At 40.3% G+C, this 27,248-nt stretch overlaps 3 protein-coding genes and 1 long non-coding RNA gene across 12 annotated transcripts in view; 3 read left to right on the forward strand and 1 right to left on the reverse strand.

The window, feature by feature from the left end:
* Positions 1-7,963, forward strand: part of rasgrp3 (RAS guanyl releasing protein 3 (calcium and DAG-regulated)) — a 35,508-nt gene extending 27,545 nt beyond the window's left edge. For 5 of the 8 annotated variants that reach the window (XM_047603820.1, XM_047603821.1, XM_047603819.1 and 2 more), the window contains 9 exons: positions 82-198; positions 308-586; positions 1,310-1,390; positions 1,623-1,736; positions 1,849-1,964; positions 2,730-2,877; positions 3,065-3,101; positions 3,212-3,361; positions 5,140-5,849. In XM_047603820.1, coding sequence (XP_047459776.1) covers positions 82-198; positions 308-586; positions 1,310-1,390; positions 1,623-1,736; positions 1,849-1,964; positions 2,730-2,877; positions 3,065-3,101; positions 3,212-3,361; positions 5,140-5,546 — 1,449 coding nt within the window. In that variant the 3' untranslated portion in view covers positions 5,547-5,849. Of the gene's footprint in view, positions 1-81; positions 199-307; positions 587-1,309; positions 1,391-1,622; positions 1,737-1,848; positions 1,965-2,729; positions 2,878-3,064; positions 3,102-3,211; positions 3,362-3,585; positions 4,734-5,139; positions 5,850-6,991 lie in introns of those variants that run through there. The other 3 variants (XR_007114046.1, XR_007114045.1, XM_047603823.1) reach the window with 3 other exon arrangements.
* A 2,559-nt stretch (positions 7,964-10,522) lies between these two features.
* LOC125018457 lies at positions 10,523-14,657 on the forward strand. The gene is made up of 2 exons (XR_007113948.1): positions 10,523-12,943; positions 13,140-14,657. It is a non-coding gene; the product is annotated as an uncharacterized LOC125018457 (long non-coding RNA).
* Positions 14,658-21,055: 6,398 nt separating this feature from the next.
* LOC125018423 (gonadotropin subunit beta-2-like) lies at positions 21,056-24,106 on the reverse strand. Of its 2 annotated transcripts, XM_047602285.1 has the most exons (4): positions 23,447-24,106; positions 22,945-23,036; positions 21,999-22,123; positions 21,056-21,711 (listed from the first exon to the last, which is right to left on the reverse strand). In XM_047602285.1, the coding sequence occupies exons 2-4, from the start codon at positions 23,033-23,035 to the stop codon at positions 21,481-21,483; spliced, it is 447 nt and encodes a 148-aa protein (XP_047458241.1). In that variant the 5' UTR covers position 23,036; positions 23,447-24,106; the 3' UTR covers positions 21,056-21,480. The 2 variants fall into 2 exon arrangements, with proteins under 2 accessions (XP_047458241.1, XP_047458242.1); XM_047602286.1 differs by lacking the exon at positions 23,447-24,106 and having other exon boundaries at positions 22,945-23,390.
* A 728-nt stretch (positions 24,107-24,834) lies between these two features.
* Positions 24,835-26,535, forward strand: LOC125018362 (cytochrome c oxidase assembly protein COX20, mitochondrial-like). The gene is made up of 4 exons (XM_047602175.1): positions 24,835-25,002; positions 25,408-25,522; positions 25,615-25,678; positions 25,844-26,535. Exons 1-4 carry the CDS (start codon positions 24,970-24,972, stop codon positions 25,986-25,988), a joined length of 357 nt encoding a protein of 118 aa, XP_047458131.1. The 5' UTR covers positions 24,835-24,969; the 3' UTR covers positions 25,989-26,535.
* Positions 26,536-27,248: the final 713 nt, after the last annotated feature.

The following is a 27,248-nucleotide window of genomic DNA, read 5'->3' on the forward strand; positions in this document are numbered from 1 at the left end:
AGTATGTCACATTGGATGTGATCAGCAGTAACAAAGGAAACTTAAATTGAAAAAGTCAACATTTCATTGTGCTTTTATCAGAAACTGCGGCACCTACAGAACTTCAACACACTGATGGCAGTGGTGGGTGGACTGAGCCATAGTTCCATTTCTCGACTAAAGGAGACTCACTCATATCTTACTGCAGAAGTTGTAAAGGTAAGTCTTTACAAATGTGCAGATGTTTGTAGGGTGTTCATGTTTTTATGACACTTTCCCTTCGATTGTATAATAATTTAATAACAATTTCATAATCTGATAATCCTAGATCTGGAGTGAGATGACAGAGCTGGTCTCTTCCAACAACAACTACTCGTGCTACCGGAAGGCTTTCAATGAGTGCCAGGGATTTAAGATCCCCATACTGGGTGTGCACCTCAAGGACCTGATCGCAGTGCATGTGGTTTTTCCTGACTGGGCTGGTGACAACAATGAAGTGAACCTTGTGAAAATGCATCAGCTTTACATGACCTTCAATGACTTGGTGTCACTGCAGAGTGCAGTGACCCAACTGGAACCAAACATGGATCTCATCTACCTACTAACGGTGAGGGGCCACCAGAGTATTGTGTTTTACTGCCATAAGATTTAGGGGACCAACACATTATTGCCCTTATATATTTTCATCTTTGACAAAGGAGTTTGACAAATAAGTTTTACCAAACAGATGAAAAATTATATTCCATACAACCTATTTTTTTTTTTTATTTCTGTCTGTCTTGTTTGTGTTTGTTGTGGTTCAACTTCTACAACTTCTATCAACTACCAAATCAGAAAATAATCATGTAAGACCACTTTGCATACACAGATGCTGATTGAGATTGAATGTGCATTTCACAAAAAATCTGAAACAATCAAGCACTCAAAACTGGTCTCCCCTCTCCAGCACTATGAGTGCCCGAAAGAGAGCACTGCAGTAATCCAGTGAGCTACAGAGTGAACAAAGAGAGAAAGATAAGTGAATGAGGACAAAGAAGTGAATTAGTAACATGGCCATTATTTGCCATGAACACACAATCAGTCACAAATACAGATGCATAGATAAAGATGCCCACAATGTGTGTCAGAAACCTTTCACATACTGTATGTCCTTCCTGAGAGTTATCTTAAAAGCTCATGAAATTTCTCATGAAATGTTTCAGTCTGTTTTAAAACTATGCAGGATTCTCTGTGAGAGTTTTCCCACAACAGAAACTTGAGTCTGCTACACAACTCAGCACAACTTTAATATAATTTTTATCCAAATCATAAATTTTAATTGTATTTTCAGCTTTCTCTAGACCTTTATTACACAGAAGATGAGATTTATGAGCTGTCCTTGCTAAGGGAACCACGTAACCCCAAATCCTTGGTAAGTTTCAGTTTAACTAATGATCACTGATCAAATATTTATATTTATTTTTACCACCAAAAGATTATTGTAACGATCCTGCATTATTATAACTTGCAGATATTTTTTACATGTGCTGTAATTTAATCCACTCTGCAAGAAAAATAGTACTATTGATTGCCCATGTCAATTTGTGTTCTCTTTATTAACAGATACTTGACCGGTTTTATTCCTGCATGTTCTTTCTTTCCAGCCTACCTCTCCTACTACTCCTAACAAGCCCCTGGCACCTCTCGACTGGGCCTCTGGTGTCTCCCCCAAACCAGACCCCTCTGTGGTCAATAAACACATTAGGAAGGTGGTACATGTGAGTACCAATCCCTTTTCAAATGCCTTGAGAATACAAAATTTAGACTACACTATCTCACTACATATGACATATTGGTATGTTAACCCATTTCTTGTTTGCTTTTGTGAAGTCTGTGTTCAGGAATTATGACCATGACCACGATGGCTATATTTCTCAGGAAGACTTTGAGAGCATTGCTGCTAACTTCCCGTTCCTAGACTCCTTCTGCGTTTTGGATAAAGATCAGTGAGTGTGAAACACAGAAGTTATTCATGGCTGTTATTTTCCTTGAGCCCAAACTACGGTACTTTAATCACAGCATGATCATTTAGAGAAGAACTAGAACATGTCTTAGTAGTTAGAGGTTTGCTTACCCCCAGTGAGAAAGTCCCAGGAGGGGTCAAGACTCAGTGTAATCATCCATGCTATACTTCTATACTGTTATACTGCCCCTGCAGTCAGTAGCAACCAAACTGACACAGTCTTACACCACAAAACCATGAGTGCATTTCTTCCAATTGGTGTTTATGGAGATTACATTTTGGTGGGCAAATATAAATGGTAAAATGGCCTTGTATTGTATTTATTTCTCCCTGTTGATTCTCAAACTGCTTTACAGTCACAATATGCCATTTACCCACTAGTTGACACAGGCGCACACAATTTATGTGAACTAATGGGTCTACCTCAGCCACAGGCAGCCTGGGACATTGCAAAACTTCAAGACATGCCATTTATCTATACCTTCTTGGGTGTAGACAGACAAGACAATGAAGGAAAAGACTCCAGAATCAGCAGCTCTTGAACACTGCTGCACTTCCAAGTGCTGGTGGGCGAGAGTGTAGAGACTTAATATAATAATAATAATAATAATTAATATAATAATGTCATTTTATTGTTGAATCTTAGAAATAAATGCTGTGACACCTGAAAGTGCCTGTGAATCAATCATCTTCTGTTGTTGTCTGTGCACCCTCCTTTTTCCTCTTCCTCCACTGTCTTTGTTCTTAGAGATGGGTTGATCAGTAAGGATGAAATGATAGCGTATTTCCTTCGAGCTAACCCATTGCTCCAGTGTAAGATGGGGCCAGGATTCATCCACAACTTCCAGGAGATGACATACCTGAAGCCCACCTTCTGTGAACATTGTGCAGGATTTGTGTGTATTGCCATCACTGCATGTTTTATACCCCATTAGTGCGATATCACATGGTGATATTGCACCATGTGTGTGTGATCAGTCACAACACTTTTTATTTTATGTACAATATCACATTTTTAAAATCTTCTGCCTCCCTTCATTAGCTGATATAATTTTTCCTTTCTTCTAATTTCTGGCCTTGCAGCTCTGGGGGATCATCAAACAGGGCTACAAGTGCAAAGGTAAAGTTTGACTAGATTTCCAAAATTAACTCATGGCTTAACAAAGCCCTAATATTTTACTATAACACATTTATTTACTGCTATATTGCTACTACCACTTGACTTTGCAGACTGCGGTGTAAACTGTCACAAACAATGTCGGGAGCTGCTGGTTCTGGCATGCAGGAAACTGATTCGTTCCGGCTCTCTAGGCAGTGTTTCTCCATCCAGACTGACCCACAGCTCACTGCCCAGCAGCCCCGCACTGCCCATCTGTAAAGGTAATTTTCAGCTACTAACGTGTATATACTGAACAAATATTTAGTTTTACACATCAGTAATTCTCCTTGCAAATCCTTTGTGTTTCATGTGAATTTTTCAAGCAAACAAACAATATGTTTTTTTTTTGTTTGCATTTGTCTATATAGTTGAACACCACAGGGTGTCAATATTATATGAGATTGATGCAGTTATATTGTTGAAGCTGAATTTTTTGTTGTTTCAGTGCTTGTGTGTGACCTCCCTGAGAGCTAGTTTGTTCATCTTTATTGAGTGGAGTGACCTTTTGTGGCAGGGAGGGCAATGCTACACCTCGGTGAATAGAGGGAGAGACAGAGAAGATGTGGAAGAATGGACAGGAAAGGAGGCATGTGGTGCTGGAAGCAGCTGGTGGAGTGTAGGATCCTGTGCTTTCCAAGTCATCTCACTCAGGCTCGACGGGGTCCAGGGGGGTTCTGGGTTCTGTGGAAGAGTCCACGAGGATAAGGCGGTCCCAGTAGAGCTGGAGCTAAGTCAATGATAGGACACATAGTGATAGAGTGAAAGAGCAGACCAGCCCTTATTAGGCGGGACTCATCAGTTTTTCTTGATGTGATCCAGCACGAGCTGGCAGGTGACACCACACATGCTTGTGGACTCAAATATGAGTGTGAACATTACCAGGGCCCAGAATCAAATCCAGGGGACCCAGCCCCCAAGAAAACCACCCCAGTGCGGGAGCACATGGATACCAAGTCCAGAGAACCACCATATCCACAGGGCACGCCACACCCCGGCGCACGCGGCAAGCGATGGCAAGCACTGCCGGACCACCCAAGCGAGAATCCCCCACCCACCACGAGGAGGCCCTGGCTCCCCACAGAAGAGAGAGGGGAAGTGCTGAGTCACCATCCTGTAAGGTTTGGTATTAATAACTTGACAGGACAAGCAGCTTTAAGTGCAACAGCTTTACCTCAGACATCCCAACATGGCTCTAACCAGGAAGTGTTGTTCTGGCCCCCATACTGTTACCTTTCACCTTAAAGTCACAGTAACAACATAACAATACACTACACGCCCGACCCGACCAGGGTCAGACCGACAGAGGACACCAAGGAGCCACCATGGACCCATCGCCATGCAGGGCCGGAGGACAAAGCCCAGCCAAGAGGACAGACCGCTGGCTCAAGGACACCCACCCACAGAGGACCAGGCTCCCTGAGCTGTGCCAAGGGATTATGAAAGTGAGAAGTGTCCCCATTTCGGTGCTTCCTCAGTTTCAGATGGGGAAGCATAAGCCTACACCGGGACCCTGTGACCCTGGATGTGGTGTGGTGCATTAAGATTGGGGGAAAGGAGGAGGGCCCACTGACCCATCCTGGGCAGTCCCCCAAGGTGTGGTGCATTAAAAGCTTGGGTTGGGTGTATGTGCTGTACTTAGCTGTGGCTGTGATAAGTAACATAGTGTAAAGTGGAGTGTGGTCGTAGTGCAGTTTAGGTGACAGACAAGTGTAGGCCAGGTCCCCGGCTGCTGGTATGGTGGCAGCCCAGGGGACCCATAGGCGGGATGGGCGCCCCACGAAATCAGGATGTTATGAATTTCTAAACATGATGTTCAGCCACTGTTGAGCAGGACTGTAAAGCTGAACTCAATATCTTAACAAGAAAAATAGTTTAAATGACACATTTTTTTTTATAGCAAGCTGCTTTATTGTTATCATTTATTTATTTTACATATCAGATTTTACTCAGTCAGGACATAGAGCTAAGGATAATGAGTTAACAATTTTCCTTCCTTCAGATGAGGACAAGGTGTTTAAGTATCCAGTGGTCACATCGGTAGATCCAGCTCTGGAAACTCAGTCCATCACCCTTATGACCGGCTCAGCCCAGAGGATATCTGTGCGCCTGCAGAGGGCAACCACCAGCCAGGCCACCCAGACTGAGCCCCTGTGGGGCTGGGGGGACACAGACAGCGGTTCCCACACCTTCCCCAAAATGAAATACAGGACTCACAGGAAATCATCTAAAAATAAAGGTTTTGCTCGCTGGGAAAACCAGAATGACCGGCATCACCTGCCTGTTTCCTCCCGATGCAGTGTGGACTTGCAGGAGAAGCCAGCCATTACTGGAGAACGCCTGCAGAATGGGGTTACACACAGAGGGAAGGTAGGCCTTGCATTTACAGTATATAGCACTTCACAATGACTTATTTAGTCATCGATCCATTGTGAAGCACTGGGAACAACTCCGGGTTCAGCGTCTTGCGTAAGGGTACTTGTGCAAGCAATTCAGGAACCTGAGAATAGATTCACTAACTCTCTGGTTGATGGTTGCTGTTGTTTTGCATTCAGCTTCAGGCAACATTCATTGATAGAACAACTGTTGGCACTACAGTTTTATTTTATATTCATTATCAAACTTACATGTAACATCATCAGCTATATCTTGAATTTGTATCATAATTAGATTCTACATGTACGCTTTAGTCAGATGTATGTATCGATAACAGATGTATGTTTATGTTGTTTTTCCTACTCTTCTTTTCTCTCTATCTTCTCTGTTTCTACCCGGCTGGCCTTAGACAGATGGGTCCCTCCATATGAGCTGGATTCTGCTTGAGGTTTCTTCCTGTTAAAAGGGAGTTTTTCCTTGCCATCGTCGCATTCAGGCTGCTCTGGAGGTTTCAGGCTGGGTTTAAGACAGAGTTTTATAAAGCATCTTGAGACAATTTGTATTGTTATTGATTAAATTGAATTAAACTGAGTTGAGTTTAGCTGAGCTGAGCTGAGCTGAATTGAATTGAATTGAATTGAATTGAAGTGAAGTGAAGTGAAGTGAAGTGAAGTGAAGTGAAGTGAAGTGAAGTGAAGTGAAGTGAAGTGAAGTGAAGTGAAGTGAAGTGAAGTGAAGTCTACTAGTTTTCTTCAGAGTCCTCATGCTGATAATTGATCCCTAAAAGAGACTATTTCATTCAGTCATGGCAACATGTTTTGTTTGAGATAGGGATTCTCAAGATGTATACCTTCCACCAAAAGTACCAGAATGTTTACAATGTTTAGAATGTTTTTCCCAAGAAACAGGCATTAAACAACAGGATTTCTAATTCATAAAATATATGTGTATTATTGTAATGGAAAACAATAAATAATTAAACTATAGTGCAGCTAACTGTACTGTACCTTTTGGTCCATCAGTATCCGAAGGAACATTTCACTCACTTTAAACCGTCAGATTCATTCAAAACTAGGATTCTTGTAATTTACTGTGATATCTTTTATAAGTAAACAAATGGTAAATGGTCTTGCTCTTATATAGTGCTTTTCTACCTAATCAAAGGTACTCAAAGCGCTTTTACAGTCAGAGACACATCCACCCATTCGCTCACACAAGCACACACACATTCACACACCAGCGCCAGTTGCACTGGGAGCAACTGGGGGTTCAGTATCTTGCTCAAGGACACTTTAGCATATGGCACATTCAGGGGATCGAACCGCTAACCCTTCGGTTCATGGACAATCCGTTCTACCTATTGAGCCATAGCCGCCCCAACAAAAGACAAAAGATATATAAGTTCATTTGTTTAGTAGTAATGTTGAAGCCAGAATACCAGAAACACATGAATAAATTTTTTTTTTTTTTTACTCCAGAACAGCTGACTTGACCATGGTGGCAAGGGCCACTGCTGGGGGTCCAGAAGACCCCTGGCAGCTAGGTCATGGAGGCTCTTCTCACTGGAAGAGGTGCTGGGCTGCCTGAGGCCCCCCGTCAGTGAGGCGGAGTTATCATGTTGTCTCTAGATTTGATGACGGACAGAGATACACGCACCTGTTATCCGGGGAGAGGAGCTCAGTGCATAACTGACCAACGTCTGCTTCCATTCACATGAGATGATTCCTCTGCCCTGGGATTGCTGAAGAAAAACTTAAGTTCTGTTGAGTTGAATGTCGTCACTTCATTGGGCAAAAGTGCAGAATGGGCCAGTTGCTTTAAACCTTGAAACCCAGCTTGGGTACAACATGAGTGAGTAAAGGCCAGGCGCAGAAAAGCTCTCCTGCTGGATGAATCTTATGGACACATGATCAGATGTAGTATGCTGTCTGTGGGAGGGTGGAAAGATATTTGTACTGTGCATATAAAGGGAAAGTCAGAGTTACTGTCAAGGGAATCCGACCCCACAGACATGTAGAACACTGAAGATGGACAACTCCAACACCTTTGGATTATTTTTTAACAATTTGTCTTAATATGCATCTGTGTTTTTGAAAAAACAAAACAAAAAAACAACAGAAAATAACAACAACTACTTATTCCTACAGCGTCTGCATCTGATCACTACATTGCGTTTCACTCTACGTTTATCTTGAATCACCCATTGATGAGCTTCACAAACATGTTATCTTAGGAAAAGTAGCAGTGCCAATTATATTAGCTACAGCTAGCATTAGCTGTTATACAGCTGCATAGAGTAGGGAATAAAAGATGTTCTGTAGTGTTCACTGTGGGAGCGGAGCAGAATCAGTCAGTGTTGGGTGTAGTGGATAGACTTCTTCAGCTCTTCTGCCACTCAGTATCCTTGGTAGGGATGTGGAGGTGGTGGAAGAGTAGTAATACATGGGAGTGACCATTGACAAAAAACTGAACTGGAGGACCAACAGTACAGCTGTGTACATGAAGGTCTGCAGCAGACTCTACAGAGGACAACAGACTCAGTCTGTTGTGGCCAGCATCCTTTTCTCTGCTGTGGTCTGCTGGGGGAACAGCATTGCAGCCAGTGATGCCAATAGACTGAATAAACTGATCGGGAAGGCTGGCTCTGTCACTGGCTGCAGACAGGAAACTTTTGAAGTGGTGGTGGAAAGGAGGACACTTAACAAACTGTTATCAATCATGGATAACCCTGACCACCCTCTACAGGTGATAGACAGACAACATAGCTCCTTCTCCAAGAGACTTGTACAACTCTGTTGTCTCAAAGAACGCCACAGGAAATCTTTCCTGCCTCAGGCTATACACCTGTTCAACTCCTAATTTTTATGTGACAGATAACACTCTGTACATTACTTGTTCTCCTTTTTACTTTTGCATTCACTTATTTTTATACTTCTTGTAAATATTGTATATATAGTATGTTGTGTTTTCCTGTTATATATAGTATCTATCTATCTATCTATCTATCTATCTATCTATCTATCTATCTATCTATCTATCTATCTATCTATCTATCTGTCTATCTGTCTGTCTGTCTGTCTGTCTGTCTGTCTGTCTGTCTGTCTGTCTGTCTGTCTGTCTATCTATCTATCTTTTGTATTTGTTGAGAGAAAAAGTATTTGTAGTCAAATAAAATTCAAAATAGATGTAAAATCCATTTTTAGTTACACTTCTAATTTAGGATATGTAAGTGATAAAATAAGTATTATAAAAATGTATGGATGTATATGCAATATTGGTTGGTGTTTTGTGTGAAATGCAGCTAATATAAATTATTTAGGCTGACTTGAAGGGGCAGAACATGACTGTGATGATGATTTGGTGCTTGTGGGTGACAATAGGGGTGACTGTGTCTCAGTACATGCAGTGTCCTTGATACTGTACTGTACTGTACTTGAGACTGTACAGCGCATTGAATATCAATAGGTCTATCTATCTATCTATCTATCTATCTATCTATCTATCTATCTATCTATCTATCTATCTATCTATCTATCTATCTATCTATCTATCTATCTATCTATCTATCTATCATTTGTCTCACTGAGACAAACACCTCCAACTCCAACATATCCATCCTTTCGGATTATTTGTTGATCTAACTGATGTCTTTTTTTGCTGGTACTACTTCCTCAACAAACCACAGCAAAGTACAGGACACTCACTACAACAGACCTGTGGAAAGACTCTAATAACTTGCTGCATACATTGAAAGACCTGAGCTTCCTGTAAACAGCATTACTGTTGTCCAGTCCAGTCTGTTGTTCATATGGACTCCCAGGTATTCTTAGTGGTCCACTACTTTCACCTCCAGGCTCTGGATGGTGATGGGCTCCACTGGTGTCCTCTTCCTCCCGAAGTCAATAACCAGCTCCTTGGTCTTGCCCACGTACAAAGTCCACAATCCGTGTGCTATACTCCACCTCCTGTCCATCTCTAATGCACTGTACCACTGCAGAACTTCTAGGTGGTAGGACCCAGAGCTGTATTGGAGATCAGAGGTGTAAAGAGAGAACAGAAATGGAGATAGGACAGTCTCCTGTGGTGCCCGCACATTACTGACAACAGTATCTGACAGGGAGAAAGTCCAGCCGCACAAACTGGGTCCTATCAGAAGAGTAATCAGCAATCCAGGAGACAGTGGAGGAGCTGACACCCATCCTGAGCAGCTTCTCACTCAACAGAAAGGGCTGAATGGTGTTAAAAGCACTGGAGAAATCAAAGAACATGATCCTCACAGTGCCCTTCCCAACATTCAGGTGGGAGTGAGCTCGCTGCAGCATGTAGATAACAGCATCATCCACACCAACATGAGGCTGATATGCAAACTGAAGAGGGTCCGAGACAGGGGCCACCAGGGGTCTTAGCTGTACCAGGAGTCTCTCCAGGACCTTCAGGACGTGTGATGTCAGAAAAAATAATAATACTAATAATTGTAAACACACAAAAAAATCATAATGGTCATTAACAGCACAACACAGGTGGTGAAATTTTTTTTAATGATCATTACAGTTTTTCTCAGTCGATTTGGTGCTTTTCTCAGATCAGAATGAAAGTTCTCACAACCCAATTCAATTCAATTCAATTCAGTTTTATTTATAACGCGCCAATAACAATACTAATCGTCTCAAGACGCTTCACAAAAACCAGCCTGCAACCTCAAGAGCACCGTGAGGGCAACGGTGGCAAGGAAAAACTCCCTTTTAACAGGAAGAAACCTTGAGCAGAACCCAGCTCATATGGAGGGAACCATCTGCCGAAGGCCAGCCGGGTAGAAACGGAGAAGATAGAGAGAAAAGAAGAGCAGGAGAAACAGATAAACAAACTTCTGTCATAGATACATATATCAAGCTGAAGGAAACATGTAGGGTCTAGTAATATAACACATAGCTGATGATCTGTGACAGTTTGTGAGTATAACAGGAATCATGGGCAGGTTGGTGAATTGTTCATCTAGGTAGGAGTGGATAACTGGAGGAGGACATGAAGACTGGGGCAGATGCAGTTTATGGAGCTCCACAGGTCTGATACACAGCAATCCAGACTATGAAGACTGGGCTGGTTGATGAGGCCACAGCAGCAGATGTAGCTTAGAACTCCACAACTATTAGTTAAACCTCCACAACACTGAGTCATTTGTGCACATCATCGTAGCAGTTTCTCATTCCTTTGAACAAATTGCAAGTGCTTTTGGACATGTATCAGTTACTTTCAACACTACTCAACATTATCATTTGATTATGTCATGTCAGTCAAAATGAAACATACTTATGAATGCTGAATAGTCATTCCCTATAAAACTAATAGTCCTCATTTCATTGCTTGAGTCATTACATACAAAATTGCTAACTTCATACATTCCGTTATAATTTTTTTTCCTGAAAATGTCTCCTAAATTGAAGAATTGCTCTCAGGTGAACTTCAGCTTTCACTTATGAGGAAATATGTGAAGTTTTAGTTGTAACCAATGACAAACCACTTGTCCACAGTCACTCAGAGGTGAATCCCATGAACCCTCCCTTGGCAAGCATATATGAACCAAGTAGGACATAGTGTGTACCATTTCTACAATTCTGTGACACAAAAATGGAATGTCAGCATTGTGGAGGAGGGCTGAGAATCCGCAGAGGAAGGGGAAGGGGACAAAACAGGGGCAGAAGAAGAGGTGAAGTACATAGGCAAATTCCTGATGAAATTAGGGCTACACTTGTTGACCATGTTGTGAATCACGGCCTCACTATGTCTGAGGCTGGTCGACGAGTGAAACCAAATGTAGGGAGAACCACTGTGAATTCCATCATTCAAACATTGGGAGAACAGGTATGTATAGTATTGGACAGTAATCCCTATACCTTGTTATATCTCATATTTACTGTACATTTCTATAATTTTGATCTGCAACACATAGGACTGCAAGACAACCTCGCAAAGGTGGAAGGGGGCCTGTTTTTACTCCACAACAAGAGGAAGCCATTTGTGCAATGGTTATTGTAAACAATTCAATAACTTTGAGAAAGATTCAAAGAGCCGTTATAGATGATGACAATATCTTTGCCAATATTGAATCAGTTTCAATCGCAACAATTGACCGAGTGTTCAGGAGGAATGAAATGCGCATGAAACAACTTTACAATGTGCCATTTTAAAGGAACAGTGAAAGTGTGAAGGAGACCCATCACCAGTATGTACAAGTAAAGCTTGAGTGTGCGTCATACTCTAATGTTCAGCACTGTAAACTGTTTTACTTTGTGTAGTTCCATGCAGTACACTTACAGTTTTTCTCAGTCGCTTTGGTACATTTCTCAGATCAGAATTGAAATTCTCAAAACTACCTGTTCAATATTCACATCCTTGTGTGATCAAAAAAGAAGTTTCTCATTTCTTTGAACAGGTTGCAAATGCTTTGGTACATCCATGCAAATGATTATGTACAATTCTCTTCTGTTTCCTGCATCATCAATTGCTTATGTCATGTTGATCAAAATGTATTATAATGGGTCTCTGTTGAAAAGTCTCACCCCCCTCAACATTTAGGCATTAGTTCATAGCATAAGTCTTTACATGCAAAATGATCGAACACGTTGTCATAATATGGCAAACATATTTCTATACATTTCCATTCGACTTTTTTTCTAAATCTGTCCTGAATTGATAAATTGCTCCCAGGTGAATCTTGACTTTCTCTAACGAATCAATAAACTGGCAAGTATATATATAGCCGAAGCACTACACAATGTTACAATTTCTGACAATGCAAGGACAAAGAAATGGTCGGGGTCAACAGCCAGAGAGAAGAAGAAGAGGAAGAGGAGTGAGGCTGCGTGGTGGAGGAGTTGGGAGGCAAAACAGAGGAAGAGGGAAAAGAGGCCGAGGACATATGCGCATTCCTGATGAGAAAAGAGCCACACTTGTAGACAATGTTTTCAATTATGGGCTTGCAATGGCCGAGGCTGGTCGAAGGGTGCAGACAAATGGTGCGGGAACAACTGTGTCCTCAATCATTCAGACTTTTTGTCAACAGAACAGGTATGTTATCTAACAATAGGCACTGTACTGTATACTTTCTGTAATGCTTGTGTGTTTTGCATTACTATATGTCTTCCACATAGGACTGCAAGACAACTTCACAGGAGTGGCAGAGGGCGCCTTGTCACACCTGAACAGGAGGAGGCTATTTGCACATGGTTGTAGAAAACAATGCCATAAGACTAAGGGAGATACAGAGTGCCATTATAAAGGACAACAACATCTTTGATAACATCCAAATAGTCACCATCACAACCATTGACAGGGTGCTGAAAAGACATCAAATGAATATGAAGCAACTGTACACCGCTCCATTTGAAAGAAATGGTGAAAGAGTGAAGGAGCTGTGCCATTAGTATATACAGGTAAAACATGTATGAGCATGCAGCAACTGTACCTCACAGTAAACAGTACAACACAGTAAGTGTGACTTTTACACATCTGCTATGGCTGTAGAAAAGAAGATGTCATATGTGTTGTATACACTTGCTGTAACTGTATCTTGCCCAAAATGAAAATGCATGTAATTCATCAAACTCATATTGTGTCTTCTGGATATAGCGTATAATGGAACTGGAATCAAGTGAACCACCGCACAGCTTCATCTACATGGATGAGGCTGGCTTCAACCTGACTAAACGCACAAGGCGTGGTCGAAATATCATTGGCCACAGAGCTACAGTTGTGCCAGGCCAACAGGGCAGGAACATAACTATGTCTGCTGCTACCTCTGAGAATGGTGTGCTAATGCATATTCCCATTATTGGGCCATACAATACAGAGCGTCTTGTCACCTTTTTAGACACTCTACAGGGATCTCATCCCTGAAGAAGAGAGGGGCCAGATTGGAGATGACCTGCCAAAGTATGTGATAGTTTGGGACAATGTCAGTTTCTATCGCTCCAGCAACTTCAGGCAATGCTGAAGGAGTTCCTCTCACCCTACTCCCCATTCCTTAATCGCACTGAGGAATTTTTCTCAGCATGGAGATGGAAAGTATATGATCACCAGCCACATACACAGATGACCCTTCTGGCTGCCATGGATGCAGCGTGTGATGACATCACTTCAGATGCCCCCAGAGGTTGGATAAGACACTCTAAAAGATTCTTTCCACGCTGCATCGCAAGAGAAGATATTCATTTATATCAATGCGGCAGGTTTCAATCTGGCCAAAGGCAGAAGGTGTGGAAAAAACAGGAGAATTGGACAGAGATCAACGAATGATGTCCCAGGCCAACGGGGAGGGAATATTACTATGTGTGCAGCCACCTCAGAAAATGGTGTCCTCACCCATATCCCCCGTCTTGGTCCTTACAACACACAACATCTTCTTACTTTTCTAGACACTCTTTACAGAACCATAGTCCCTGAGAATGAGAGGGGTCTAACTGGAGACCATCTGAGCAAGTATGTTGTTGGGTGGGATAATGTGAGCTTCCACCACTCACATCTGGTCAGAGAGTGGTTTGCAGCACATGGCAAGATGCTGGTTGAATATCTCCCCCCTAACTCCCCATTCCTTAATCCAATAGAAGAGTTTTTTTCTGCCTGGAGGTGAAAAGTTTATGACCAGCGTCCACATGCCCAAATGGCCCTGCTAGCAGCCATCGATACTGCATGTGATGACATCACAGTGGAGTCCTGCAGAGGGTGGATTCACCACTCAAGGAGATACTGTCCTTGTTGCCTTGCATGGGAAGACATCCGCTGCGATGTAGACGAAAATATGTGGCCAGACAGACAGGAACGTGTGGATGTCCAGGAATAATTTATGTTCAGTTTACAGTAATATGTACTATTATATTGTTTACATTTGTGCACAGTTCTACCATAATGGTATTTCTTATTTTTGTTCTAAATAAGTTTTTTTTGCACAATGCTGTAGAATTGCAAAGAGCATATGCAGTAAATATGTGAAACATACATGTGTCTTGTACTCAGTTACCTCACTAAATACAGTAATGTCTAACTTTACTGTAGTTTTCAAATGGCTGTACAGATAGTGCATAGTGCTGTCTTGAGCATTTTCAGGTAGTGTCATCAATATCTGAATAAACTAAACTGTCATAATGAAAATATGACTAAGCCATTTGACTGTCTTGTTCATAAACAATGGTGTCAGGACTTATTGTTTTGATGACACAGGCAGTTTCATTGACATGAATACTTGCTTTTGAGGAATCAACTATTCATGTTGAGTAAGTGATGCACTTTTGCAGGTTATCCACTAGGTTTTGCAGTTTGTACTAATTGTTCTGAGAAACTGCTGTGCAAATGTTAATAGTGATGTAAGAAATGCACTAAAGCGACTGAGAAAAACTGTAAAAAAAAATGCAAAAAATATATATAATGATTTAATGATCATTAAAATGATCATTAAAAAACAAAAATCCCCAAAGTGGTTTGGCCCACATGCTGTTTCAACCAGCAGAGTTTCCGACCAGAGAAGCCTCAAGTAAGTCCCAAGTCGTAAGTCAATTTTATATGGAGAACCAATTATGCCACAATAAAAAATAAATAGATGAATAAATAAATACCCACAGATATATGCTATAGTTAATTAAGTAAATAAATACCTAAGTATATGCCATAAATGCTATTTATCTATCAATTTATTTATTTATAAATACATGCACTTCAGCATGCACAACAAAATGTGATGTAGGTGAGAGGTCTGTCCACACTGGCTGAACTTTTCCCCTACTGGTTGATTGGCGAGTGCACGAATCGACTGAAAATGCCTTGCTTTTGACAGCCAGCCAGGTAGTTTGAATTCAAACGGCGAAGCAACAGCAGGCAGGAGCTGAGGTGCTTAGCTTATGTGGCAGAAAGTACCACTGTCAGTCAGGACTATTTACCTTTTGCAGTGGAAAACCTGTCTGACAGCCTGTTGCATTTAGTGTTGTACATCAGCACAACCGTTGATCCTCAAATACTCAGGTATTTGAAGGAAGTGGTACATCACTTGACTGCGTCTGTCTGCCACACGGTCCGACGCCCAGTATCTGAGAGTCCACACTTGTGGTGTCGGTGTACAATTAGAATTTTGTATAAAACAAGTTACAAAAAACAGATAGAGAAAAGAGACATAGTAGAAACAACAAACAAAACAGTACGGAACAAAAACAAAACAGGGCATATTTAAAAACAATACATACACTGCTGCATCACTGACACTAGAATCTTGGTACAAGTAATAACAGAGATGGTAAAGGTGAATGGCAAACTATGAACTCCCTTGCTAATCAAGATCAGAGTTGTATTTATCAGGGTGACCCAGAAATGGCTGCCATATATCTAAAAATTTATTAAGATTGTCCATCATGTCATATCGAACCTTTTCCATATGCAACATACCAATGAGTTCACTCAACCAGATCTTAAACTGATGTACGTCATCTGACTTCCAGAGTTTTAGAATCATCAATAATCATCCCATACATAATTGTGCTTTGCACAGAAACTTTGTGTTTAAGCAGAGAAGGAGAAACCCCAAATAATGCAATCACTGGGTCAGGCTCAAACACACAGCCATACATGTCAGAAAACCACTTAAATATGTTACACCAAAAATGATACAGTTTGGGACAAACCCAGAAGAGGTGGGTCAGAGAACCCTCTGCAGATTTACATCGGTCACATAGAGAGGAAATGGTGGGAAAGATTCTGTGCAGTTTGGTTTTTTGAATAATGAAGCCTGTGCATCAGAGCAAGATCGGGTCCTACCAAGGCCCTCCTTCCAAACATCATCTCCAATCTGCATTCCCAGCTCCTCCTCCCAGGAGTTTTTCAAAGAGTGTGTGGTATAAACCATTTGTTAAGAGAATATATTTGCAAAGTTGGAAACCAATTTCTTGGATTCAGGTGGACCCAACAAGAGCTTATAAATCATTTTACCTATCGGAAGAGACTCAAAGTTAGGCACACATTGACGGACATACTGTAGTTCCTAATCTGCAAATATCGAAAAAAAATAAAAATAAAATGTTGATGGACGATATATATTTATTTAACCTATTTGCTAATAAAACTTTCATGTCTGAGTTCAGAAGTGCAATGGGACGAAAAGATGAAGGCTCAGTTTCATCCCTTCCTTTTTTCAATAATAATGAAATTTTGGCTTTATATAGTGTGGGCAGAAATTTCTGAGTTCCAAATGAATGACTGAACATCCTCAAGAGGAGGGGAGCAATCTTCTCAGAATATTTTTTATACGGTTCATTTCCGAAACCATCTGGGCCAGCGGCCTTGCCATTGGGAAATGATTGTGGACCAACACTTTAGCCCGCTTGAGGCCATGTCCCAGCCCACGCAAAAGTGATGCCACCACCTGGCGAAGGTATACTAAGATGCAAGCATCCATAATCCATATGCATATGGATTTTTCAAATTAGCAGTGTGCAAACACAGTGCCCTAATAAAATTATGATAAAGACAAGAGGAACACATGAAAACCTTGTTGGCTAACTTCGGGGCTTTCATTTTGTTTTCGTTTTGTCATCCTGAAGTGCTTAGATAAAAGTAGTTATGAGGCAAACGAGAAAATGTGTGAAATATTAAGTAAATGTAAATGTATACTTGTCCTGATCTCAGTGCTGCATTTGACACTATTGATCACAATATACTACTACAGAGACTTGAAAATGTGATCAAAATTACAGGAACTGCACTAGACTGGTTTGAATCATATCTGTCAGACAGATTCCAGTTTGTCCATGTAAACAACAACTCTTCTATATATACCAAAGTAAGCTATGGGGTTCCTCAGGGTTCTGTGCTAGGACCAATATTATTCACATTATACATGCTTCCCTTAGGCAATATTATTAGAAAGCACGGCATATACTTCCATTGCTACGCAGATGATACCCAGCTATATTTATCCATGAAACCAGATGAAACTAATCCACTGGTTAAACTCCAAGCATGCCTTCAAGACATAAAGGCTTGGATGACCTGTAATTTTCTACTTTTAAACTCAGACAAAACTGAAGTTATCGTATTTGGCTCTAAACATGTCAGAGATTCATTATCTAATCACCTGCTTTTGTTGGATGGCATTACCTTGGCCTCCAGTACTACTGTGAAAAACCTTGGTGTTATATTTGACCAGGATATGTCCTTTAATTCTCACATAAAGCAGGTGACCAGGACTGCTTTCTTCCACCTTCGTAATATCATCAAAATTAGGAGCATCCTTTCTCAGAGTGATGCGGAAAAACTAGTTCATGCATTTGTGTCTTCCAGGCTGGATTATTGTAACTCGTTACTGTCTGGCTGTCCAAGTAGCTCTTTAAAAAGCCTCCAATTGATTCAAAACGCTGCAGCAAGAGCACTGACAGGAATTAGCAAGAAAGATTATATTACTCCAGTATTAGCTTCTCTTCACTGGCTCCCTTTAAAATCTAGAATTGAATTTAAAATCCTCCTCCTTACATACAAGGCCCTGAAAGGCCTAGCTCCATCATATTTGAAAGACCTCATAGTACCATACTGTCCCAACAGATCACTACGATCTCTAAGTGCAGGTCTACTTGTGGTTCCTAGAGTTTCTAAAAGTAGAATGGGAGGTAGAGCCTTCAGCTATCAGGCTCCTCTCCTATGGAACCAGCTCCCAGTTTGGGTTCGGGAGGCAGACACAGTCTCTACGTTTAAGGTCAGGCTTAAGACTTCCCTTTTTGAAAAAGCTTATAGCTAGGGCTGGACTTAACCATCCCTTAGTTATGCTGCTATAGGCCGAGGCTGCAGGGGGACAATGCACTGAGGACATGTCCTCTCCTCTTTCTTCTCTGGCTCCTGTCCTTTAATATCTTATCATTTTATTTTCTATCTCTTATAATTTACTAATCACTGTGTCTTACTCTCTCCCCTCCGCTCCCCTCCCCCTCCATCATCTTGTGAGTGTCTCTGGTCTGGAGTGATGAATATCTGACCTGTGGAGTTCTAAACTACATCTGCTGCTGTGGCCTCATCAACCAGCCCAGTCTTCATGGTCTGGAGTGCTGTGTATCAGACCTGTGGAGCTCCTTAAACTACATCTGTCCCAGTCATCATGGCCTCCTCCAGTTGTCCACTCCTACCTAGATGAACAATTCACCAACCCGCCCATAATTCCTGTTATACTCACAAACTGTCACAGATCATCAGCTATGTGTTATATTACTAGACCCTACATGTTTCCTTCCGCTTGATGTATGTATCTATGACAGAAGTTTGTTTATCTTGTTTCTCCTGCTCTTCTTTTCTCTTTATCTTCTCTGTTTCTAACCGGCTGGCCTTCGGCAGATGGGTCCCTCCATATGAGCTGGGTTCTGCTCAAGGTTTCTTCCTGTTAAAAGGGAGTTTTTCTTTGCCACTGTCGCCCTCAGGCTTGCTCTGGAGGTTGCAGGCTGGTTTTTGTGAAGCGTCTTGAGACATTTTGTATTGTTATTGGCGCTATATAAATAAAACTGAATTGAATTGAATTGAATTGACCAAATTATTTCAAGCCCTGGAAAAACACGACTACTCCATACAGTGCTCACTAGTCGTACTTTTTTTATTCACAATAAATAAATAATATCTAATTCTCTTAATACAATTGTATATACTTAATTTCAAACTGCATATATATTATTGCATGCCATTCAGGAAATTTATCTTTGAATATATGAAACTTTTTGAATATATTGAATGAAACTTTGAATATATAGATTAAATCCCTGGATATATTGAATTAAACTTTGTATTCTGCCTCTGCTACCACAGCCCCTGCTAACAAGCTGTGCCTAGCACACATGGAGGTTAAGAATTTGCTCCCACTGGTTGCTCGATATCGACACTCCTATCTCCTCCTCCCAGGTCTGCTTCAGGCGAATCACTTGTCCTCAAAGGCAATCCTATTTTACTTGGTGACGACTCCAGTGAATTCTCCAAGGCATGCTCTGTACTAGCATGTACATGTACTAGCACATGATAAAAAGTTTGGTCTAAAATAAAATAGAACTATATCTGTGCTTACATAGAGGATGTAATTCTATCTCCACAATATACAATATGCATTTTGTACAGTGATTGATGTATTTTGTATAGCAATTCCTCCACAGCTAATCTGAGAGGTATTTAAACAGCCAGTAAATAAAAATGAAATGTTGCCACATAAACACTGTACACATTAATTCATTGTAAATCTAAGCAGCAGTAGTCCAGGTTGAAAAGCCATCTCCACTGCCATCATTCTGGAGGGAGGTACTGTCATGGATCGTATTAAAAACTTGCCTCAGGCATTTTGTCTGTTGTTTGGGCTTACATAGGCTTACATAGGTATAACAGCTAAATAGATAAGAAATGGGATAGAGAGAGAGAGAGAGAGAGAGAGAGAGAGAAGAAGGACAAGGGCCCATTCAAAGAAACTGATTTGTTTAATTTAAGTGAACTAAAAAAAATAAAAGAGTGAGTAGTAAGTAGTAGGTATTTAGTAATTCTAAGTAGGGTTAAATTTGTATCAAACAGTCCACACAAAATGAAAAAAAAAAAAAATAGGTAACACTAAGCATGGCTATTAAGTTATATGAACTTTCTTCATTTTTTTGAGGCAACAAGTTTGACTTGAAGTAAGGTCAACTAATTAGATTTTACATTAGTGTTGTGTTGCTTTGATAGAACTGCATCATGCATTATGGAGAACTAGTCTTTTACTTTTTTTTGTGAATTATGTCTATTTTTTTTAAGGGGGTGAACTTTTTAGTTTTTTTGTGCACATTTTGTAGTCAAATATTGTGAACATTATGTTACCGCCATGTGTTTTTTGTGAATTATGTCTAATTCTTGAGTTAAAATTCAATCATGAATTTGTGATTATATATTTCATAACATTGTAATAATTATGAATATACGATATTATAATGCAGACTAATTCAGGGACATCTCTGTAGACGTTTTTTTGACAACTTGAAAATGACGGCTTTTCACCTTTCTCTTTTCAACCAAATTTAGACGTTGTTTGGACGCACATGAGTTACGTCTTTTCAACTAGTTTTTGCTGGGTGGGATTGGAAAAACATTGGACGTAACAAGCAAAACAATTTGGAATGTCCTAAATAAGAAAGAAACTACTGGTGTATTGAGCAACAGATGTGAACAGGTCGGCCAAGGAAAACAACACTAGCTGATGACAGAAATATTGCGAGAGCTGTGAAGAAAAACCCAAAACATCAGTAAGTGACATCACCAATGACCTCCACAGTGCAGGGATGAAGGTATCACAATCCACTGTTCAAAGAAGACTCCAAGAGCAGAAATATAGAGGCCATACCAAAAGATGCAAACCACTCATCAGTAGTAAGAATAGGAAGGCCAGATTGAAATTTGCAAAGTATAGAGATGAGCCACAAAAGTTCTGGAACACGATCTTATGGACTGATGAGACCAAGATTAATTTCTACCAAAGTGATGGAAAGGCCAAAGTATGGAGAAGGAAAGAGACTGCTTATGATCCGAAGCATACAAGCTCATCTGTGAAGCATGGTGGGCGCGCATGTCCACTTCTGGAACAGGCTCATTAATATTTATTGATGATGTAACTGATGATGGTAACAGCAGAATGAATTCCAAAGTGTAGAGAAAGATTTTGTCTGCCAATTTACAGAGAAATGTATCCATACTAATCAAGAGGAATTTTATCATGCAGCAGGACAATGACCCAAACCACACTGCCAACAAAACAAAGGACTTCATCAGGGGAAAAAAGTTGAAGGTTTTAGACTGGCCAAGTCAATCATAGTGTTTGGCTGTAATGATAACAACTGGAAAAGGCATTCTTTTTATAGAAGTATTCATTGTGTCATTTCTTGACTTTAATTACACAAGGGACAGAAACACAATTATTTGCTCAGTTACAACAATATCCAGTTACTTCGGACTAGTAGTAGAAAGGTATGTCATTCATGCAGAAGTCTGGCTGCAGGCTCTCAAAGGTGCAGTCGGACGTGTCCATGGTACAAGGACCACAGTGGCAGCTCAAAGCTGCAGGATAGGTGACAATCGGATCCACTCCGTGCAGACAGTCAGGAAGCTCAAACGACTTGTAGTACCATTCCCTGTATGTGCACACATGCTGGTACACGTTTCTGTACGGTATCTTGACAGGGTCCTGGAGGGAAGTAGCCTAAGAATCAGTGTTCTGTTCATGGTCTCTTACAGGTCATAGGCCAGGTTAATAGAAATGGGCAAATTAAAGCAACATTTTGAGAGATATCATACATGTATTTTGAGAATCTGCTGTCAGAAACGCTCTACTGCTTCAGTTGCAGTGCAGTGTAACAGGTCATACTCAGCGCTCAAGCATAAACCAAACAACCATGACCAGTTTGTCATCTAACCGACAGCCATAAGGTTGAAGTAATGTCCATTAAGCCATTCACTTATTATCCATAATACCTTGGTGGGGCAGAGTCCACTGCAGATAGTTGTTTCCACTGGATGACACCTGGGGCAGCCCTTCTTCTCCAGAAACACTGTCTGGTTTATGAGCTGGCAGGATGACAGCTGAAAAGGTGTTGGTGCTGTTAAAAGATCCAAAAGAGATATCAACCATAGTGTCTTCGGGAAAATGTTTTAGTTGTTTTAGATGTTTTAGTTTGTCAGACTTTCATTTGAGTTCAGGTCTTGCATATATCCCTCTCAATACTTCAAATGTGTCAGTTAGATGATTAAAACAAACAAATAACAAAATAAATGTTAAAAATTATATGAATATTTTGTTTCCGCTTTGTCTGTGAAGGTTCTTATGCAGGTTATATGCAAAAAACAAAGCTGAACCAAGAACAAACTGACTTGCTGGGTTTCTTGAAAATGTTTCATCCATTAGCTTCTTTGGCTCCAAATCACTGGTGGGGTATAGTGTTTTTTATTCTGAACATCTGTGGGTCTGTTAAAGAAAAGATACTCACTTATGATTAGAAAAGTTTGTTTTGATCCTCATCGCTTCCTTAATGCTATACTAATGACCCAGTAATGGGCACCAGTGTTTTAGAACTAAAGAAGCTAAATAGCCGAGTCTTCATGAGTCCAGGTGCCCTTATTTCAGATTTGTTTTGTAGATCGGGTTGTCCAGGAACCAGAGGGTTAGTGGTTCGATCTCTGGAATGTGCAACATGCTGAGACGTCCTGGAGCGAAACACTGAACCCCCAGTTGCTCCCAGTGCAACTGGCACTGGTGGGTGTGTAAATGGGTGTGTGCTTGTGTGAGTGAATGGGTACATATGTGTCTGTGCGCTATATAAAAGCAAGACCATTTACCATGGTGCAAGCTGCTAAGTATGATGGACATAAACTGACACAGTCAAACCTTATTTTAGTAATAACCTTATTTATTTTATTTTACCTGCTGGACTAAAGGCCCAGATGAAAGATGAGGTGCCGAAAAACAAACTCAAAATCAGGGGAGACGTCGCTGTACTGACCTGTGCCATCATCCTGTAGGGGACAAGGTGAGCTGGTTGCTAAGTTCATTAGTTATCAATTTACATTCTTTGGCTAACAAACCCACTAGCCTATGACTTAACTTCACCAATCATTTTGAACCTGTGTTAATAAAAAATAAATAAATAAAATAGAAAAATAAACTTTTTGATTTAGTAAAAATAAAGTTTTTGCCAAGGTTTGGGCCCTAAGAATGATTATCCCATCAATAAAGTATTTATGGATATTTTTTAGGAATTAACTTTTAGTCTACATAATCCTTAATTAATCCATAATTAATACAGTAGCTATAATTTATTTAAATTCCTATGCTATGATGTAACGTCAATAAAACAAAAAAGTGACAACAACAAATCCAGAACATTCAAATAAATCACGTTTTCATTCAAAGCTGCCTTACTTACCTCTCCTGTGTTTGCAGGCAATGTGCTGAGCTCTGATATCTTGCTCAGTTTTATGGAGGATGCCTGACTTTGGCATCCAGGACAACGCATGTTTAATGTCACTGCAGCTTTAACTCTGATTACTTTTTTTCCCGTGAAAGGAAGAAGCACAGTACGCTTAAAGCCTTTATTTATCCAGGGGATTATTCTCCCTGGATCCGTTGTGTTTATTTTAACAAGAAGGGGGAGTGCTTGGTCAGGGTCAGGTCATGTCATGGCCAAATATATGATTACACAAACACTAATAATGTATCACTGAGGCTTTATAATATTCACAAATTTAAATGGTAAATGGTCTTATTTTTATAAAGCGCTTTTCTATCTGTTGGTACTCGAAGCGCTTTTACAGTCACAGACACATCTGCCCATTCACACAAGCACACACACATTCACACACGGAGCAGCTCGGGGTTCAGTGGGTTTACATGCACGTGAAAAAACCGAATTATTGCCTTAATCGGACTATAACAGGAGAACTTAAGTATATGTTAACACGTTACTCGTGTTAATTAATAAATCAGAATTGTCATTATCCGATTGAGACACCCAGATAATGCGATTGGAATCGGAGTTTTGCAAAAACGTCCAAGAAAGTCAGTCGCAGAAGAAGAGAAACGGAGCCGCTAGAACCGTCTGAGGGATAGCGCGGATCTTACCCGTACCATAAGTAGTGCGAACATTACGTATATGACTAAAAATGTGCTATTATCCGTCTGGTTGTTGTTTGAAATGCCGGTCTGCCGCATGAACGACTCTTGTTTATTATATCACATAATAGGTCACCCGGAAATCGGGCCGTATAAACGTGTTATTATCCCGCTGAAAAGACACGTATCGCCACCTAGTGTGGAAGAGGAGAACAGTCATTCGATTTTCATGCGCTGCATGTAAACTGAGACAAGGACTGTAGTCAGAAAGTCTAATTTTGAGCATCGCTCGATTAAGCGCTGCATGTAAACGCACTGCTGGCTTCGTATTTGATACCGTTTATTTTAGATTTTAATCCTTTCGTTTAAGGGAGGGACTATCGAAGGGGAAATTGTTAAAGAGTTATTCGGCTTTTCTTGTGTTTTGTTTCAGGAATTAACTATTCACGTCCACATCGTTCAGACAAGATGTTAAGACAATATTAAACCGTGGACGGCTGGGTAGATCTCAAAATGTGTTGACAACAAAAGTAGGCACAAATCGTAGTCTGTATTTAAAATATTTCTTGGGAATATATGTATGACATTTGAAAAAAAAAAAAAAATACCGTTTAATTAAATGTCCCTAAAAATTAGTACGGTGCGATAGTGATTTTAGTAAAGTTGGGCCAACATTAACCGTATGTTCTTTTTGAAGACGGCGCTTAATGGAGTACGGACACATCCGGTAAGATACAGCGCACGCGCAGAGGCAGCGCGTTGCGTAAAGGTTCAGGTGATATTTTGTAAATTAAATTGGGTCTAAATTTTTCAGAACAAGTCAGACAAGGTGGGGCAATGGCAGTGGAAGACGAAGAGAGTCAGAACAAGGTGAGAACTTTAAAAAAAAAAAGGTTAATGATCATGATCATGGTCATCGACCTGAGCGAAAATGTAACATTTAAAAATGACCAGGATGCGAAGACGAAATTCACAAGAGTCGCAGTGGTCAATGCAGCTTCAAAGTATTTAACCCTGACCAATTCGGCTTTGAAAATTTAGTAGGCTGCAGTATTCGCTACTGTTATATAGACGGAAATGTTTAAAGTTTTTTTTTTAATTTGGTGTAGTCATTTCGTAACTTACGGCTCATGTTAAGTCTCACTGTGTTTATTATAATCTTTTATCTGGTTGCTAGAGGGACAACAAACACAAATGTGTACAAAATCGACAAAACACGCACACAATTATAAAGAATGGAACCAAAAGTAATCTGATCCTGTTTTTGTCCTTCAGGGTTTTAAGCTTTTAGGAATCCTCGACGTCCAGAGCACTCCTTGTTCCAGAGAGGCTATCCTGCATGGAGCTGGAGGCTCACTAGCTGGTGGCCTGCTTTATTTTCTTGCTACGAGTAAGTCTTATTTCTGGACTTTGCAAGTTTTATGTGTCCATCTTCTTGTGGCCCATTGTGTGATAGTTTATTGTCTGCCCTGTTGTCTGCAGGTCGGGTGAAAAGGTCTTTTGATGTGGGATTCGCTGGTTTTATGCTAACCACACTTGGGTCTTGGTATGCCTTCAAGTCCTTTTCTTCTTCGCCTTTCATATTTTGATCAGGACAAATGTTGGCATTTTTCAATAAACCTGCTATGAAAGAAAAACTTGTTTTCTGACCAATTTTCCCTCAACACTAGCATTTCTTACTATTGCTTCCCTTTCATGTCTCCATCTCCAGGTTTTATTGCAGGATGAACAATGCTAAACTACGTGTGCAGCAGAGGTTGATCCAGGAAGGCATAAAGAACAAGGTCGTGTATGAGGGAACTGTTTTAGACCCCACACATAAACCCAAAGCAGAAGCACCTTCAGGCCCTTCATGATCACCAGCACCAAAACTCATCTTCCTTCTCAGTAAGGATTTGGAGAACATGATATTAGATATTATTATTAGCTAAAGATTATTTAAAAGTGATGTTTTTTGATGTTGTTTTAGTTTTGTTCAGCAGCAGAACAATGGAGTCTATAAAAAGCCTGCTTTATGAGCAGTTTGTTTTGGAAACATCAAGCCCTGAGCACTCAAGTCAAGCTCCACCTGAAACATTTCCAATGTTTTTTGACTGCTGCTCTCAGCGGGTATCTGAATCCTAAAACAAAATCTCTGGAATTTTCTTTATTTTAAATGTTCCATCCAAATATTGATAGTATAAATTCGGTCAAACCCTGTCATGCCTAAATTGAGTCTGTTCTACTGCCTAAAAGTTTATTCAACTTCTAAATAATGTTAGACAGTTACCAGTGTGTTGATCTCAGTCTGTAATGTTCCCCTGAATCTGAACTGTTTGTCATACTGAACTGGCGTATGACATGTTTCTGTTTTTAAAGACTGTAATAAAGACGTCTGTTAAAAGGCAAATCTTCTCACAATCATCAAACTTGTGCTTAAGTTCTATGATGAAGGGTGAAAAAGTAATTAAGTACAGGGATAATCACTGTGATTCAGCATTGAATCAGCCCTTCAATTCACTTGTAAACACAACAAATTGATCAATAATTGTGAAAAATTAAATGTGTGCTAAAATAAATGGAGAAAATCTAATTTAATGATTTTATAAATGGGATGAGCAAGTTTAATAATGCTTTTTGATTTGTTATTTTGCAAATGCAAAACTCATCAGTTATTCAAAGCAAAGCTCAGCAAGATGAACTGAAATCAATGAAAGTCACTGAATCCACACAGACTCCTTGTAAGACAAAATAACTTGCATCATAATTTATGTAATCATTTTAAATATGCATCTGTTTGATTGTGATAGTGCACACATTCCTTTTGCTGCTAAACTTACAGTAATTTAGCTTTTCTGCTGTTTGGTTAGTTGATAAACTTTGTTATATTTGAACTCATATCACTAGAAGATCCAACGGCTAGATGAATGACTAAGTTCAAAATATTTCAGACTTGGTGTGCTGTTGTACCACCAGTTGGCCAGCTGGTGTCACTCCATCCATACTGTGAATATTTCCTGCTTGAATAGTCCCACCACTCCTGCAAGCTCTGTTATAACTGAAATAATTCCCACATTAAATCAAGACATAAAACCAGTTCAATCTGGTATAAAGTGGCTTGTACACATTTTATGGTT

The sequence above is a fragment of the Mugil cephalus genome, chromosome 13 (genome assembly GCF_022458985.1).
Source record: "Mugil cephalus isolate CIBA_MC_2020 chromosome 13, CIBA_Mcephalus_1.1, whole genome shotgun sequence".
NCBI lineage: Eukaryota > Metazoa > Chordata > Actinopteri > Mugiliformes > Mugilidae > Mugil > Mugil cephalus.